The 16554-nt window shown below is 41.3% G+C and overlaps 1 protein-coding gene across 2 annotated transcripts in view; it reads right to left on the bottom strand.

Moving 5' to 3' along the window:
• Positions 1 to 9129: 9129 nt before the first annotated feature.
• The window catches only part of LOC124035194 (LIM/homeobox protein LMX-1.2-like), a 57188-nt gene continuing 49763 nt past the window's right edge, over positions 9130 to 16554 (bottom strand). For both annotated transcript variants that reach the window (XM_046348624.1, XM_046348623.1), the window contains 5 exons: positions 15036 to 15211; positions 14190 to 14267; positions 13565 to 13631; positions 11811 to 11972; positions 9130 to 10403 (listed from right to left, as the gene is read on the bottom strand). In XM_046348624.1, coding sequence (XP_046204580.1) covers positions 10252 to 10403; positions 11811 to 11972; positions 13565 to 13631; positions 14190 to 14267; positions 15036 to 15211 — 635 coding nt within the window. In that variant the 3' untranslated portion in view covers positions 9130 to 10251. The remainder of the gene's footprint in view (positions 10404 to 11810; positions 11973 to 13564; positions 13632 to 14189; positions 14268 to 15035; positions 15212 to 16554) is intronic.

Raw genomic sequence — 16554 nt, forward strand, 5'->3', positions numbered from 1 at the left:
ACGTGTTCAGAAACATATTCTATTCTTATTTACAATAAAAGTTCATCCGAAATGACACAATACATTATTTACCATTCATTTATATTGTGCCCAAAATAATCTGAAACACAACCAGAACGAACAGCAAATGCGTCCAATACATTTGTAAAGTCACAATCTTGATGTAGTCATTGCGTGCTAGGAATATGGGACCAAATACACAACTCATTTCTAAACTGTTCACCCGATATGGATGAAAATACCCTCAAATTAAAGCTGACAATCTGCACTTGTATCATTTCAAATCCAAACTGCAGAGGGGTATTCCAGAAAGATGGTTTAACAAATTCAGGATTTCCTGAACATATCCGGCTTGTCTTAACCAGATGAGAGAGTCCAGGATTTCTTGGTTCCAGAACGGCTGCTTCTCGTTTAAGTTATTAGGCTAAGTGAAGCGCAAATTGGTTTATTTGACTACCTACTACATATCCTGTTCAAAGGGTTACGGATACAGGTATCCTGTGTGTGTGTGTGTGTGTGTGTGTGTGTGTGTGTGTGTGTGTGTGTGTGTGTGTGTGTGTGTGTGTGTGTGTGTGTGTGTGTGTGTGTGTGTGTGTGTGTGTGTGTGTGTGTGTGTGTGTGTGTGTGTGTCCTGTGTTATTTTCTCTCCTTCTAGCTTAGGGGATTTTGGGTTATTTTCTTTCCTAGTTCCAGCTCAGCCCCCCCTTCCCCTCCCCCCATTACCGTGTGTTTACTAATAAACCCTGAGTTTGACGGTAGATTTCAGTTGTCGTGGTTATTTCGTTCTCACTTTTACTTTGTCACTATTATAACTCATGCAATTTATGTTACGGTCTCGCTACCATCTCCCCTAGACTGTCGGGACAAATGGGATTCGTAACATAAGGCCCTTAAATATTTTGTCTTGCCCATTCACCTTCTGAATGGCACACATACACAACCCATGTCTCTATTGTCTCAAGGCTTTAAAAATTATTATTTTAACATGTCTTTTCCCCCTCATCTACACTGATTGAAGTGGAGATCACATGAACCTAGTAGGTTGCAGGTTTGCTTCAGAGCAATTCGTTGTTATGATTTCTTGCTTTCAGGATCTCTTTCTGAGGCGGAACATTTTGACAGATCTTGCTAAATCACTAATCCGGCTTTATGGAATACCCCTCAGGAGTACAGATCCAAAACAGCAAAAAATGTGTCACTGTCCCAATACTTTTGGAGCTTACTGTATATTGCGGGGATGTTAGCTGTAATCTACATTGTACAGTAGAAATGGAGAACTGCAATAGGCTGTTTCTAAGAGTGTTGCAGTGGAGAAATGACAGGAATTCAGCCAGAGGCGATAAGTTACGTAGAGGTTAAGAAGCTGATACGGGTGGAAGACATTTCCCCTCCATTTGCATCTGAAGACAGGTCAACCACTGAGGTGTTTGAGCTAAATTGGTGATGTCAGCAATGCTCCTTAAGGGAGAGGAGGAATAATGCCAGAGTGACAGGGGATGACGAACGGCCATACCTTCCAACACCTGTGACAGCAGATATTTTGGGTTGATAAGGAAAAGATATACTACTCTACCAGAGAGAGCTGGCATTCAGCACCTCACGAACACCACACGCCCTCTAAGCGTCGGTCGTCACCATCAAGGCAGTGGATTTCAACATGAATTTATTACCTGTGCAGAAACTCACTCACTCCCTCTCTCATGTATGTTGTGCATGAAGCACACACGATAACACACAGCAAAAAAATGAAAGGGCAGCTACTACCCAATGATGATACAAAACAATCCAAGTTAAAATCCCGATTACAGCAGCTAAAAGATTAACGAATATACATACACATACTGTACAGTGCATTCAGAAATGATTCCGACCCCTTGACTTTTTCCACATGTTTTTATGTTACAGCCTTACTCTAAAATAAATTTACTAGATTTTTTTCCTCATAAATCTACACACAATATGCCATAATGACAAGGCAAAAATATGAAATATCACATTTACATAAGTATTCAGAACCTTTACTCAGTACTTTGTTGAAGCACCTTTGACAGCAATTACAGCCTTGATTCTTCTTTGGTATGACTTTACAAGCCTGGCACACCTTTATTTGGAGAGTTTTTCCCATTCTTCTCTGCTGATTTTCACAAGCACTGTCAGGTTGTATGGGGAGAGTAGCTGCACAGCTAGTTTCAGGTCTCTCCAGAGATGTTTGATCAGGTTCAAGTCCAGGCTCTGGCTGGGCCACTCAAGGACATTCAGAGACTTGTCCTGAAGCAACTCCTCTGTTGTATTGGCTGTGTGCTTAGGGTTGTTGTCCTGTTTGTTGGAAGGTGAACCATCACCCCAGTCTGAGATCCTAAGCGCTCTGGAGCAGGTTTTCATCAAGCATCTCTCTGTACTTTGCCCCGTTCATCTTTCCCTTGATCCTGACTAGTCTCCCAGTTCCTGCCGCTGAAAAACATCCCCACAGCATGATGCTCCTATCACCATGCTTAACCGTAGGGATGGTGCCAGATTTCCTCCAGACGTGACGCTTGGCATTCAGGCCAAAGAGTTCAATATTGGTTTCATCAGGCTAGAGAATCTTGTTTCTCATGGTCTGAGACTCTTTAGGTGCCTTTGGGCAAACTCCAAGCGGGCTGTCATGTGCCTTTTACTGAGGAGTGGCTTATGTCTCCAATCAAGTTGTAGAAACATCTCAAGGATGGTCAATGGAAAAAGGATGCTCCTGAACTCAATTTCGAGTCTCATAGCAAAGGGTCTGAATACTTATGTAAATACGGTGTTTCTGTTTTTTCTTTTTAATAAATTTGATATAATATCTAAAAACCTGTTTTTATCTAAAAACCTATTTGCTCAGAAAATGTCTAGTATTATTACCTACAGTCCAAAAATTACTTTTGGACATTAGATCGGCAGTCAATCACCAGAAATTTGACCAGTAATTTGACTTCCCAAACCTGGATCCTTTGTTTGAATCCTCTGTATCAGCCCCATTTATCCACAAAAACGTCAACACCGGAGAAGAGAAGTGGCATTCTAGTCAGGATCAGGAGGTGAGCAAATCATCCACCGCTTCCAAATATATTACTTGCTAAAGTTCTGTCCCTGTACCATAAAGTAGACAAACTCAGGGTGAGAATCTCCTTTCAGAGAGACATCAGGGACTGTAACATACTCTGTTTTAAGGAATCATGGCTCTTTCTGGATACAGTATATTGTCCCAGTCCGTTGCACAGACAGGAAGAAAAGATTCTCCAGAAAAACAGAGGTGGAGGGTATGTCTCATGATTAACAACTCATAGGCTGAAACTTACGCAGGAAGCACCCGTGGTAAGGACTGTTGAACTTTGGTTTGACCAATTGGAATTTATGCTTCAAGACTGTTTTGATCACACAGGCTGGGAAATGTTTTAGGTCACCTCAGGAAATGGTATCAATGTTCACACTGACTCTGTGAATGGCTTCATTGGGAAGTGCATAGAGTATGTTATTACCTATGTAAAAATGCTGTTCATCGACTACAGCTCAGCCTTCAACACCAAAGTGCCATCTAAGCTCACTACGGTCAGGGACCTGGGTCTGAACCCCTTCCTGTGCAACTGGGTCTTAGACTTCCTGATGGGCCGACCCCAGGTGGTGAACGTAGGCAACACCACCTCCACCACGCGGATCCTCAATACGGGGGCCCCACAGGGTTGTGTGATCAGACCCCTCCTGTACTCCATGTTCACCCATGACTGCATGGACACGCACATCTCATACTCATTCATCAAGTTTGCTGATAACACAACAGTGGTAGACCTGCTTACAAAACAATGACAAGACAGACTACAGGGAGGTAAGAGCCCTGTCGGAGTGGTGCCAGGAAAATAATATCTTCCTCAACGTCAACAAAACAAAGGAGCTGATCATGGACTACAAGAGACAGCAAAGAGAGCATGCCCCCATCCACATCGACAGGGCCGTCATTGGAGAGGGTCAAAACCTTCACGTTCCTCAGAGTGTACATCACTGAGGACCTGAAATGGTCCCTTCACACCGAGAGCATGGTGAATAAGGCGCAACAGCACCTATTGAACCTCAGGAGGCTAAAGAAATATGTCTTGGCCCCTAAGACCCTCACATACTTTCTGCATGAAGAGCATTCTATCGGGCTGTATCACCGCCGGTACAGCAACTGCACCACACGCAACCGTAAGTCTCTCCAGTTCACCCCATTATCATCTAGAACATGTATGCTCAAACTGGGGTACGCGTCTGTCAAATACAGGTAGCCTAGTCAAATAATTAACATCTAATAACATTAACCGTTACTCTTTTGCGGATATTCCACTAATGGTCCGTATGTAGCCAAACATAGCTGCTGCCTATCCCGTTTGCCCGAAAATTGATAAATGGTTTTAAAAAAGTAAGGAACGCGTCTATAGAGCCACGTACCAGCTCTACTGGTGGTACTGCTACTACCAGTAGTACTACACCTGCACCTGTCGTTGACACAAGTTGTTCTGCTTCCACGAGCACATACAATGCTAGCATCAGGAATTCTACATTTGTTGTTAGCCCAGCTAGCATGGACACTGACAGTTGTGAATTTGATGCAGCCGAAGAGCTACTGCGCCGGACAACAGACAGGGATGTTGAACCGTCGAAGAGGCGCAAATATGATGAGAACTACATTATTTTGGTGTTCACTTATATTGGGAGTAGTGCCTTTCCTCAGCCAGAGTGTGTTATAGAGTGGAAGTCGGAAGTTTAATTACACTTTAGCCAAATACATTTCAACTCAGTTTTTCGTAATTCCTGACATTTAATCCTAGTAAAGAATCCCTGTCTTAGGTCAGTTAGGATCACTACTTTATTTTTAGAATGTGAAATGTTTTTATTTCTTTCATCACATTCCCAGTGGGTCAGAAGTTTACATACACTCAATTAGTATTTGGTAGCATTGCCTTTAACTTGCGTCAAACATTTTGGGTAGCCTTCATCAAACAACACTGTTTCACGACGCATCAGTGACATGGCAGGAGATGTTTTGAAACAATTACTGCTTCGCATACAAGCCAGTAAATTATATGCGTTACAGCAGGATGTGTCAACAGATGTGGTGGGACTTAGCATAGGTCCTGGTATATGTCTGTTACATTTATGGAGGGTCAATTAAGGAAAACATCCTCTTTTGCAAACCACTGGAAACCAGGACAATTTTTAAAGTACGGGACAGCTTTGTGCCTTCAAATGGACTTTGGTGGTCAAGATGTGTTGGTATCTGTACTGATGGCGCAAAAGCCATGACAAGGAGACATTTTGGAGTAGTAGCGTGCGTGCAAGAAGTTGCTCCCAACGCCACTTGGGTACACTGCAGCATACACTAAGAGGCTCTTGCTGCCAAAGGAATGTCTGACAGCTTGAAAGACATTTTGGACACTACCGTGAAAATGGTTAACTTTGTTACAGCAGGGCCCCAGAACTCTCATGTATTTTCTGCACTATGCAATGATATGGGCAGAGACCATGTAACTCTTTTACAACATACAAAAGTGCGCTGATTATCAAGGGGCAAAGTATTGGTACATTTTTTTAAATTGAGAGACGAGCTTAAAGTTTTCTTTACTGACCATCATTTTCACTTGTCTGACCGCTTGGATGATGCTGAGTTTCTCACACGACTGGCCTATCTGGGTGATGTTTTTTTCTCGCCTGAATGATCTGAATCTAGGATTACAGGGGCTCTAGGCAACAATATTCAATGTTTGGGACAAAATTGAGGCTATGATTAAGAAGTTGGAGCTCTTCTCTCTCTGCATTAACAAGGACAACACACAGGTCTTTCCATCATTGGATGATTTTTTGTGTGCAAATGAACTCAAGCTTACAGACAATGTCAAATGTGATATAGTGAAACACCTGAGTGAGTTGGGTGCACAATTACGCAGGTACTTTCCCGAAACGGATGACACAAATAACTTGATTTGTTATCCCGTTCATGCCCTGCCTCCAGTCCACTTACCGATATCTGAACAAGAGAGCCTCATCGAAATTGCAAGTGGTTCCGTGAAAATTGAATTTAATCAGAAGCCACTGCTGAGATTTCTGTATTGGGTTGTGCTCAGAGTATCCTGCCTTGGCAAATCCTCCTGTTAAGACACTCACGCCCTTTGCAACCACGTACCTATGTGAGAGTGGATTCTCAGCCCTCACTTGAATGAAACTAAATACAGGCATAGACTGTGTGTGGAAAATGATTTAAGACTGTGAATCTCTCCAATACAACCCAACATTGCAGAGTTATGTGCATCCTTTCAAGCACACCCTTCTCATTAACCTGTGGTGAGTTATTCACAATTTTTGATGAACCAATAAAATGTCATCTGTAAGATGGCTAAATAAAGAGCAAAATTATTGATTATTATTATGTTATTATTTGTGCTCTGGACCTATAAAAGCTCTTTGTCACTTCCCACGAGCTGGGTTGTGACAAAAACTCACACTCATTCTTATGTTTAATAAATGTATCGTATAGTGTGTGTGTGTGTGTGTGTGTGTGTGTGTGTGTGTGTGTGTGTGTGTGTGTGTGTGTGTGTGTGTGTGTGTGTGTGTGTGTGTGTGTGTGTGTGTGTGTGTGTGTGTGTGTGTGTGTGTGTGTGTGTGTGTGTGTGTGTGTGTGTGTGTGTGTGTGTGTGGAAGGCTTACAATGATGGCAAAAAACAACATTTGAGAGCGCGCTGACCCTGGTGCTAGAGGGGGTACGCAGCTGGAGGTTGAATGTTTTACGGGACTATAAAAAGTTTTGGAACCACTGATCTAGAAGGTAGAGACAGTACAGGTGCATCAAAGCTGGGGACTGAGAGACTGATAAACAGCTTCCATCTCCAGGCCATCAGACTGTTAAACAGTCATCACTAGCCGGCCTCCGCCCAGTACCCTGCCCTAAACCTCAGACACTGTTACTAGCCGACTACCACCCGGTACTCTACCATGCACCTTAGAGACTGCTGACCTATGTATACATAGAGTATCTGATCACTGATCACTTTAATAATGCGTACATACTGTTTTGCCCACATTATATGTAAAGTGAGTGCACTGTACACCTTTCCAATTTTTAGTTGAACCCCTTTTTGCCCTCAGAACAGCCTCAATTCGTTGGGACATGGACTCTAGAAGGTGGCGAAAGCATTCTACAGGGAAGCTGGCCCATTTTGACTCCAATGCTTCCCACAGTTGTGTCAAGTTGGCTGGATGTCCTTTGGGTGGTAGAACATTCTTGATACACAAGGGAAACTGTTGATTGAGAAAAACCCAGCAATTTTGCAGTTCTTGACACACTCAAACCAGTGCACCTGGCACCTACTACCATACCCTGTCCAAAGACATTTAAATATTTTGTCTTGCCCATTCACCTTCTGAATGGCACACATACACAATCCATGTCTCAATTGTCTCAAGGCTTAAAAATCCTTCTTCAACCTTTCTCCTCTGCTTCATCTACACCGATTGCAGTGGATTTAACAGTTGACATTAATAAGGAATCATTGCTTTCACCTGGATTCACCTATGTCATGGATACACGCTCTTAGCATTCTCTCAACCATCTTCACGAGGTAGTCACCTGGAACGCATTTCAATTAACAGGTGTGCCTTGTTAAAAGTTCATTTGTGGAATTCCTTTCCTTCTTAATGTGTTTGAGCCAATCAGTTGTGTTGTGACAAGGTAGTGGTGGTATACAATAAATAATAAATAAAAACCCTTGAATGAGCACGTGTGTCCAAACTTTTGACTGGTACTGAATATTTATATTCCGGACTCTGGTCTGGAAGTTAATTTCCTGCAATTCTATACATTTTGCCATGAGGTTTTGTAATGTTAACTTAAACACTGTATTCTAGTAATGCCTCATTCTAATACTGTATTTTCTGTTCTACTGTACTGTACATTACCTAGTATATCTTATGTAAATTAATCTGGTGTAGAGTATATACGTATAGGTTGCATTTAGATTTCTTGTGATATTCGGGTTGTTAATTTAATTAGCTCCGACATTTCTTAATTTCGTTTTTTTTTATTGCTTATTTGTGTGCTCGTTTGACATTTTACTGCATTGTTAGGAGCTAGTAACCTAAGCATTTTGCTGCTCCCACTATAACATCAGCTATACTGTGTCCGCCACCAATACATTTTGATTTGATTTTGAATTGATTAACTAGAGCTCAGATAACCCCTCATGATTAGAAGAGACTGTAGGCAGCAGGCAGGTGGCCAGGCTGGGATCTGGGGGAAGTGTCAGCTTGTCTGACCGCATTGAGGAGCTGTCAGGTAGATGAAGGAGCACACAGGTGGTAGCTAGACTACATTCAAGCAGCCACTGCCTTCCTAGCTGCGTGCTACATCCCCTCCAGGCTGTACTGGGGGGGGGGGGTGTCTGGTAGTGATACACGGGTTGACTCAACCCGTACTCACTGCGGTTATATCCGTAGGGCGGGCGGGTTTAGGATCATGAAATGTTGTGTGGATGAAGGGTGGGTGCGTGGTGGGCAGGTTGAATAAAGATAAGGGGAAAAAACCTCCATAAATGTATAATTATTGTGCAATTCATATATATATGCTATACAGAGGTTTTTCCTTCATTATTTGTATTAGGCATTAGAGCTTAAGCTTTAGGTCCTAACTGTATGCATGCCAAGTACATGCCAATCTCCAAATGCTTTTGGGAACTTGGGCAGAAAAAGCGAATGTAGATCCTAAATATTCAATAAATACATTTGGAAATGTTGAAGAAAACCGTCCTTGTTCAATAAATGTTCAAGAGAAAAAAAGTGAACTGTACAGCACATTTTCTATATTTGTGGGTAAGGGTCGGGTGCAGACCTCAGATTTTCACTTTATCACACATCGTCGGGCGGTTGCGGATGGGTTATTAGCAATTAAGGGTGGGTGTCTGGAGCCTACTCAAGCCATGGTAAATGATCCTGCTCTCTTTCTCTGTGACCCAAACTACTAATCTCTCCCTTTCTCTCTTTCTCTCTCTCTCTCTCTCTCTCTCGCTCTCTCTCTCTCAAATCATAAATGAACATGGTTGTAAATTTCATCCATTCACACAGTTTAATCCAAAAAACTACAAACCTTGCGTTCCATCTCTTTAACAACTTCTGTACCATGAAAATACATGTTACAATTCCTTCTGGGTCACAAAATGATGCAATTGCTATTATGAGGTTCAGTCTTTTTAGTACAAATGTGTTTCAGTGTAGCATGAATTAAGCTATCATCAGGAGAAGAAATATTGTTTATTCAATGAACCAATCGACTTTGGTAATTTAGCAATTTCTTAACAATTGAAAATTGACATTTGACATGGTCTCAAGTCTGTATGAAATAAATAGCACAATTTTGCTCATTTACAGCCAGTCTGAAAAAAGGGTTATGGTTCATAATTAAATGGCATACAAATGAATTGTGATAATCATGTACTCACTAATTACATAACAATATGTTCTCCTGTTTAAATAAAGCTTTTCATAAGTACCTTCAAGAGCATGTTATAGTTAAATAAATAGAATGTTTTCCATTTTAACATGCACAACCAATCTGCTTGGGAAAGTATTTACACCAAACGGACACCACAATGCATCTTTATTTTTCTGAATGTTTATATCTCTCACACACTCTTACTCAAATACACACACACATACCCACATTGTCTCTTGTGAAGACACTGTCTATTTACTATGAACACAATATCTTCTCTTTAGGGCTAAAACTATCAATGTGATCAAAATGCTAATGCTGAATGCATTATAAAGTGGACACATCTCAACAACTCACAGTTTTTTTTTCTGGGTTTTTCAGTTTTATGGCCATACGATTAACTATGAAGTCATGCATTATGATAACTGGTGGGCCTGTAGTATTTGGTTTGCATTTTTAAAATCGGTTGATTTTCTTTTTGTTGACAAAGAAAGGTGTGCAACTTTTCTGGCAGTAATATACAAATATGTTACCAATAATCTCTAGAAAAAAGAAGAAAATTGTTGTTTTTTCCCAGGGAATCTCCACTGTTGAGAAACTATTTTTCTCTATTTGAGTTCATCGTCTGCACATGATCCAGGAGTCATTGGAACAGGTCGTTTCTTCTGTCTTGTCCATAGCAGTGTGGAAACTCCTTGATGTGAGGCAGTTGAGGAAGGCGAGAAGCAGAGTTTGTGGATGATCTGCTATATTACATAATATAATTTCTGTATGTGATTCTTTCATGATGCAAAGTAAGAGTTCTGCATGGAATAGAGTCGGTCAATGGGTCCCACACGTGCTTGCATGTTCATTTCTGAAGATGCCATGAAGCAGTCACTGAGGCTGGTTAAAGATGTGTCGCTGTCTATGTCATGGAAAATTGAATCATTACCTATAAAGGAGAGAAAGAGAAAAAATAGTTGCAACAATATAATCATTTACAGTCAAAGAAAATACTATACACGGGGCATTGAATAAAAGCAAACTGCAACTTCCAATTGCACTGATAATAAATCTGATATATTTATGACTGTCTTGCAAAGTTATAATTGTTAGTCTTGATGCCCACTTTGAATGATTGGTATTACATTCCATTACCATTCTGAAAAGTGTTTTGACAATAGCTCTCTGAAAGCATTGTCCCTCTCTGGGACAGTTACTATAGATCTGAGAGGAACATGTCAACAAGAGGCATCTATCCAAAAGAGCTCAATAATAGCAAATGTTTACGTATCTCATAATTTCTCTTCCTATTATTTTTCTTGTGGGAATTGTTAACTTTATTGCACACATTTTAATGACACTGTTACAAAAGATAGGGATAGAGTGATGAAGAGACATATCTTTTAATGTTTTGGCAATATCATCCTTCCCTCTATTTATCCCATAAAAACAGAAGAAGTGTGATGAGACTGGGACTTTGGGTGTTGCAACTGCAAGACACAAAATGGAGGCATTCAGAAATGATATTACGTTTAGTAAACGATCTTTATGGGGTTGGAGACACTGCTCAAAATTGTCTTCTACCAGTTTCAACCCGTATATGTAAATTAAACGGAATAATAAAATAACTGAATCAAGTTTTATTTAAACATTTGTGTTTTGTTTGCGTTTGCATCCCTGTGTTGTCATGTATTGCTGCCATGCTATATTGTTATCTTAGGTCTCTCTTTACGTAGTGTTGTGTTGTCTCTCTTGTCATGATGTGTGTTTTTGTCCTATATATATATATTATTTTTTAAAATCCCAACCCCCGTCCCCGCAGGAGGCCTTTTGCCTTTTGGTAGGCCGTCATTGTAAATAAGAATTTGTTCTTAACTGACTTACCTAGTTAAATAAAGGATAAATGAAAAAAACTAATCAAAATCCCTGTGATTGTCACATACAATGGTTATTTCGCATCGTGGTACATTACTTCACTCATCATTCTCACCATTGTTTTGATTATAATTTACCGCAAGCCATTTGGATTATCTAAAAGCTCCTCACATAGTCCGCAATGCAAACTGTCAGATAGCATAGCATTGCATGCCACTAAACCCCATACACAGACAGAGAGAACGTATTGAGTGATTGTGGGGCGGGAGGGGGAGGGGGAGTAGAAAACATGTTGGATTGATTTTGAAATGAACTTCAAAATAAACCAGTGGCCTGTGAGTATGTTTGTGTCATCTCATGTGGAAGGGGGCTGCTTGTACTTTGTGCGAGCAGCCTAAGCCAGGGCTCTGTGGCCTGAACACATGTCCCACACTGGGGAGCATGTAAGGTTGAGCAGGGGGGTAGGGGGGTGGCTGCTCACCATATGGGTTCATGTGGTCTCCGGGCATCTGTGGGGGAGTGAGGCCCTGCTGGAAGGGGTCTGTACTGTAGCCGTTCTGATCCATGGCAACCAGTTGCTGCTGGGGCGGGGCCAGTGGCGTGAAGGAGTTCATCATGCCCTCCATCCGATTGGACATCACCTCTGAAACACAGCCAATCACGTGGAGAAAGACTTTACATGAAGACTCTTGTGTTCCTGGGAGGAGAATCATCAACTCTAAATCTAATACAGAAACTAGACCATGAGCACTGTCTCCATGGAAACCCTCTCTGCTCTGCTGTGGCCAAGGGAGATTCTCCCAGCATTCCCTTGAAGAAGGCAGCTCTTGACTCACTCAGTGGTGAGTGGGACGCACACACAGCCCTTGTGGGTTTGAGACTGGAGCCCACCACCCTGCACTTTCCTTTACAGTGGTGAGCCCTTGTGAAAAGATGTCTGTCATTCATTTATTTGGGGTTCCAGAAGTTTCCATCACATATGTCTGCTGTAATGCTTTCTTGTTTAAGTTAACTGTACTCAGTAAATTTTGTTATTTGTTATCTAAAATACATATATCTCCTCACATACTATCCTATCCAGTATTCACAATATGCACTTTTGGGCAACAGCATTTCAGGGCATACTGAATGCCTTTCCCTACAGAGTTTGACAAAATATTCTAGAGCTGTTGAGTAATAAAATGTCAATGTAAGCCTTGGGATTTCCAGGTAGCTGCTTTAGCTTGTACAGCTATATTTATGTACTGTGTGCAACATCTCTTAAATCGTGTATCTTCTGTCTTGTGTATACTTTGTGTAGATTCTTCCTCCTCACTGTTATATATCTTGTTTTTTCTTACAAGATTGTGAAACCAAATCCTTTCTCCATAGTGGATGTGTGTTTTTCAATTAAGCTTTCGTCTGTGCCTGGAATCATATCATTACTACCATTGTATCTAAAATTCCAAATATAATATGATTTGTGAACATTTTACTAGTGATTCTTCCTCACGGTGTGGTACAGTGCCAAGGCATTTGTCTTGAATTCTGAGAAGATTGCCTCTGAACCCTTGTTGGTATGGCTCTAACCCTGACAAACAGTTTGTATGACATCATTGCAGGAGTGGAGTTTCTGAACGGGAACGTGAGTGTTTGACCTGGCTACAGCATGGGGACTACAGTTCTCACACAGGATGGGTCATTTTATATACAAGACTGATTAACAGGTTTTCATTTGTAAATCTCCCAACCCACACACACACAGCTGACATGGTCTCCCATGTATCACGCCTGACTGGAGCCACAGACGCTAGCTAGCCTCCTCCACCCCCCCCCCCCCCCACCCCCCCACACACACCAGTGGAAACTAGGGCTAATGCGTGGGAGGTCACACACGAGAAGAAGCCATTACGTCCGTTCTACTCCAAGGGTTGGCATCTTGCCTCAATTAATGCCATCTTTTGGAGTGGTCACACAGAGCTGTGGTATACAGTATGTGATTATCCTGCCTCTGTGTTTCTCATTGAAGTGCCATGCTGCACGTTTAGCTGGCTGAATCAGCATTTGTATTTATGTTATGTGATAATCCCAGATCACAATTCTTAACACCATGTCAAATGCAAAATAATTGTCTAAAGCCATGGTAATACGGAAGCAGTAACATCTGTTTTTAAACTACCGAAAGGCTATTGAAAATGATTCTGGGGCAGTGGTTATTGGCTCTCTTCAGCCCAAACTGTAGACTGTATACTGTACCTTGGCCAAGCCTTTGAGAATTCTGTTGTTCTTGTTGCTGTTGCTGTCTCCTTGCCATCTTCTTCATCTAAAAAGAAAAAGAAGACAGTTTTAAGTAACTCCCCAAACTAACGTGCTGTTTTTCATTTGAAAACAATGCTTCTTGTTGCTCACCCCTGAGTGAACTATAGGAACACGTATCTGACTGTACTTTGTTATCAAAGGCTTTTTAAGATAATATCAAAAAAGGAGGTGGATGTAGACATCCAACGTATGACTGAGGTAGATTTGAATGCATTGCACTTTAACTTCACAGAGTTAAATGGAATGCAACAAAATAGTTACATTTATTGTTAATATCTATAATAATAATATATATGCCATTTAGCAGACACTTTTATCCAAAGCGACTTACAGTCATGTGTGCATACATTCTACGTATGGGTGGTCCCGGGAATCGAACCCACTACCCTGGCGTTACAAGCGCCATGCTCTACCAACTGAACTAGTTAGCTCCAATACTGTAATGTTTGAACACTCCTGCCAATCTATGTGTACTGCATTGCTATTACTACATTGGTCTCTTGATTAGTAACAAATAACATAATTATCACAAACAGTGCCTTTCTGGTGGTTGTGCTCTCACCTTGGCTCTCTGGTTTTGAAACCACACCTGCACCACACGAACACTGAGGCCTGTCTCAGCAGCTAGGGTCTCCCTTACCTTTAACAAGTCAACACAAATGCATTTCAACATCCCACAAGAAAACAAACACCTAACTACAGATTGTGGCAGTCTTTTTGGACCTATTGGTTACTGCCTCTTCAAGGCTTTGGAGCGGGTGCAGTGGATGCTTTTAGGGCCTCCACTATGGATGCAGTTCCTCTCTTTCAGAATGTCATTTGGCGCAGGGCAGATGGGCTGCGTTACCCTCTACCTCAGTTAACACAGACCAGAGTGTTGCTAGCCACTTCAAAGCACAGCTCCGAGGTGCTGGAGATTTTTCAAATTTGAGAATTTTATTTGTAAAACTACTGTAGGCCTCATGGCATTCCTCCAATTCTCCACATGTCAGTCTGTCTGTGGGGATATTATGAAGTATTAGTATTGGATTTGCATCTACCGTATACTACAAAAACAACTCAAAGTAAGCTTAAAAGATTGATTTTGTTGCTTCTCTTCTCACAAAAGCCAGCTTTCAGTTCATACTGTGTGTATACTGTAGCAAGTGCAGACATTGACAGTAGTTTTCCCAATGTAGGTCATTATTTCAGGTCATTCTCTGTAGCCTAAATACACTTGTTCCTCATAGCTACTTTTGTGCTCAAACTGCAGCTAGCCAACCTTCGTGCTAGAGGTTAAACAAAGTGTTAGTTTTCACCTCCGTTGAGTGTTCAGTAGGCAGACAGTGGGATTAACTCTGTCTGTCTGGTGAAAATAGAGCTGCTTTGGTAGTGACTAGGTCATGTGGAGGAGAGGAGAAGGTCTCACCTTTCTGCAGGGTTTGGAGGACACCTCGAAGGAGGCTTTGAAGGCTCGTCTCTGTTGAGTGTTCAGAATGGTGCGGGGTCGCTTGGGCCTTCTGGGGTCCTTCCCATCATCGCCCTTGCCCTGGCCTCCGGTGCCTTTCTCCTGCTTGATACCCAGATCCCCATCGTCGCTTTTCTCTGCATGGAGATACCATTTTTCACCAATATCAGTATGGGTTTGAGCTGACACCTTCTCAGAAAGTCTTCTGATAAATAAATGTTCTTTCCAATTCCAAGAGATTCCGACTCCACGAGTGTATCCATAATGAAAGGAGACACGTGGATTTAATAGTTTCTTATGAATTTATTACAAAACGAATAGGCCACGTGCACGATTAGACTTTCAGAGGACTTACCAGAAAAGCACAATGTTATATGCCCATTTGTCATTGGATTTGACATTATGTCATTGGTAATTAATTACACTCAGCCTTGGCTGTTTTACACCAAATAAATCTTTGGTAAGAATCCTACATAGCGGATCCACCACAACATGGAAAGGCAGCATGACCACATATGGGAAATGAACTCAAAATATCAGAGGAAATATCAAATATAGATTTCAGAACCTGAAAATAATAGTAAAATGTACACTGGGTCCCAACAGACAAAAATACTAAAAAGATGCTATGCATAAAGAATACAATTGGAAAAGGTTCTAAGACATTTCTTACCAAAAGGTGGAAAGCTGATGGGTTTTGTTATTGTCTATTGTAATTGCATGTATCCATAAAGGGATCTTGGTGTCTGTCTATTGGCACACATAATGTGCCATCTTTTATCATCACATAGTGTGATGGACATTAGATCATTAATCTAACAAGCAATGTCAGTGTACATAATATAAAGATAGTCGTACTTAAAATGCTAAACGTCATGAGTTTACAAAGATAATGATCAAATCCAATGTTAAATCATGTATCCCTAATGCATTCACTACAACATTCAAGGCCTGGGTGAGTGAAAAGCAGTATTCTCAGAAACAGCAGCACTTTCAATTAAAGCAACAAATGATGTGGGCTTCCTGTGATGGCTTGGAGATGCATACATGATGGTTACGTTCTGTCGGCTGTCATCTGGTTCTGATTCTCTACTGTAAATAGTGTGGTGTAGTATGCTAAACTGTATTTCACCAGTTGATTTCTATATTTTATTTTCTGTATATGCCGAGGTTAACCTCTGTTCATGTAAAATCTTGAATTTGGAGACACTCCAAAAGAATGCCCATGTGCTCCACTAGGACAAAACGAAGCGTGGAAGTAAAATAAATATTCCTTTAAGTTGACAAAAGTTGACACAGACAGATGTGTTTGACAAATTCTCTGCCTTTGTGTGCATGTTTAAATGAGAGCCAGATGAGTCTGAACAGTGAGGCTTGGCGAGATGCCTCATTGTGTGGAGGCGAGGGGTACAGAGGAGAAGATAAGAGGAGCTCCGCTCGGCCCTCTGTCCAAAGGCCCTAAATCCTCCCGTCAGTCATC

The sequence above is a fragment of the Oncorhynchus gorbuscha genome, linkage group LG05 (assembly GCF_021184085.1).
Source record: "Oncorhynchus gorbuscha isolate QuinsamMale2020 ecotype Even-year linkage group LG05, OgorEven_v1.0, whole genome shotgun sequence".
NCBI classification, from domain to species: Eukaryota; Metazoa; Chordata; class Actinopteri; order Salmoniformes; family Salmonidae; genus Oncorhynchus; species Oncorhynchus gorbuscha.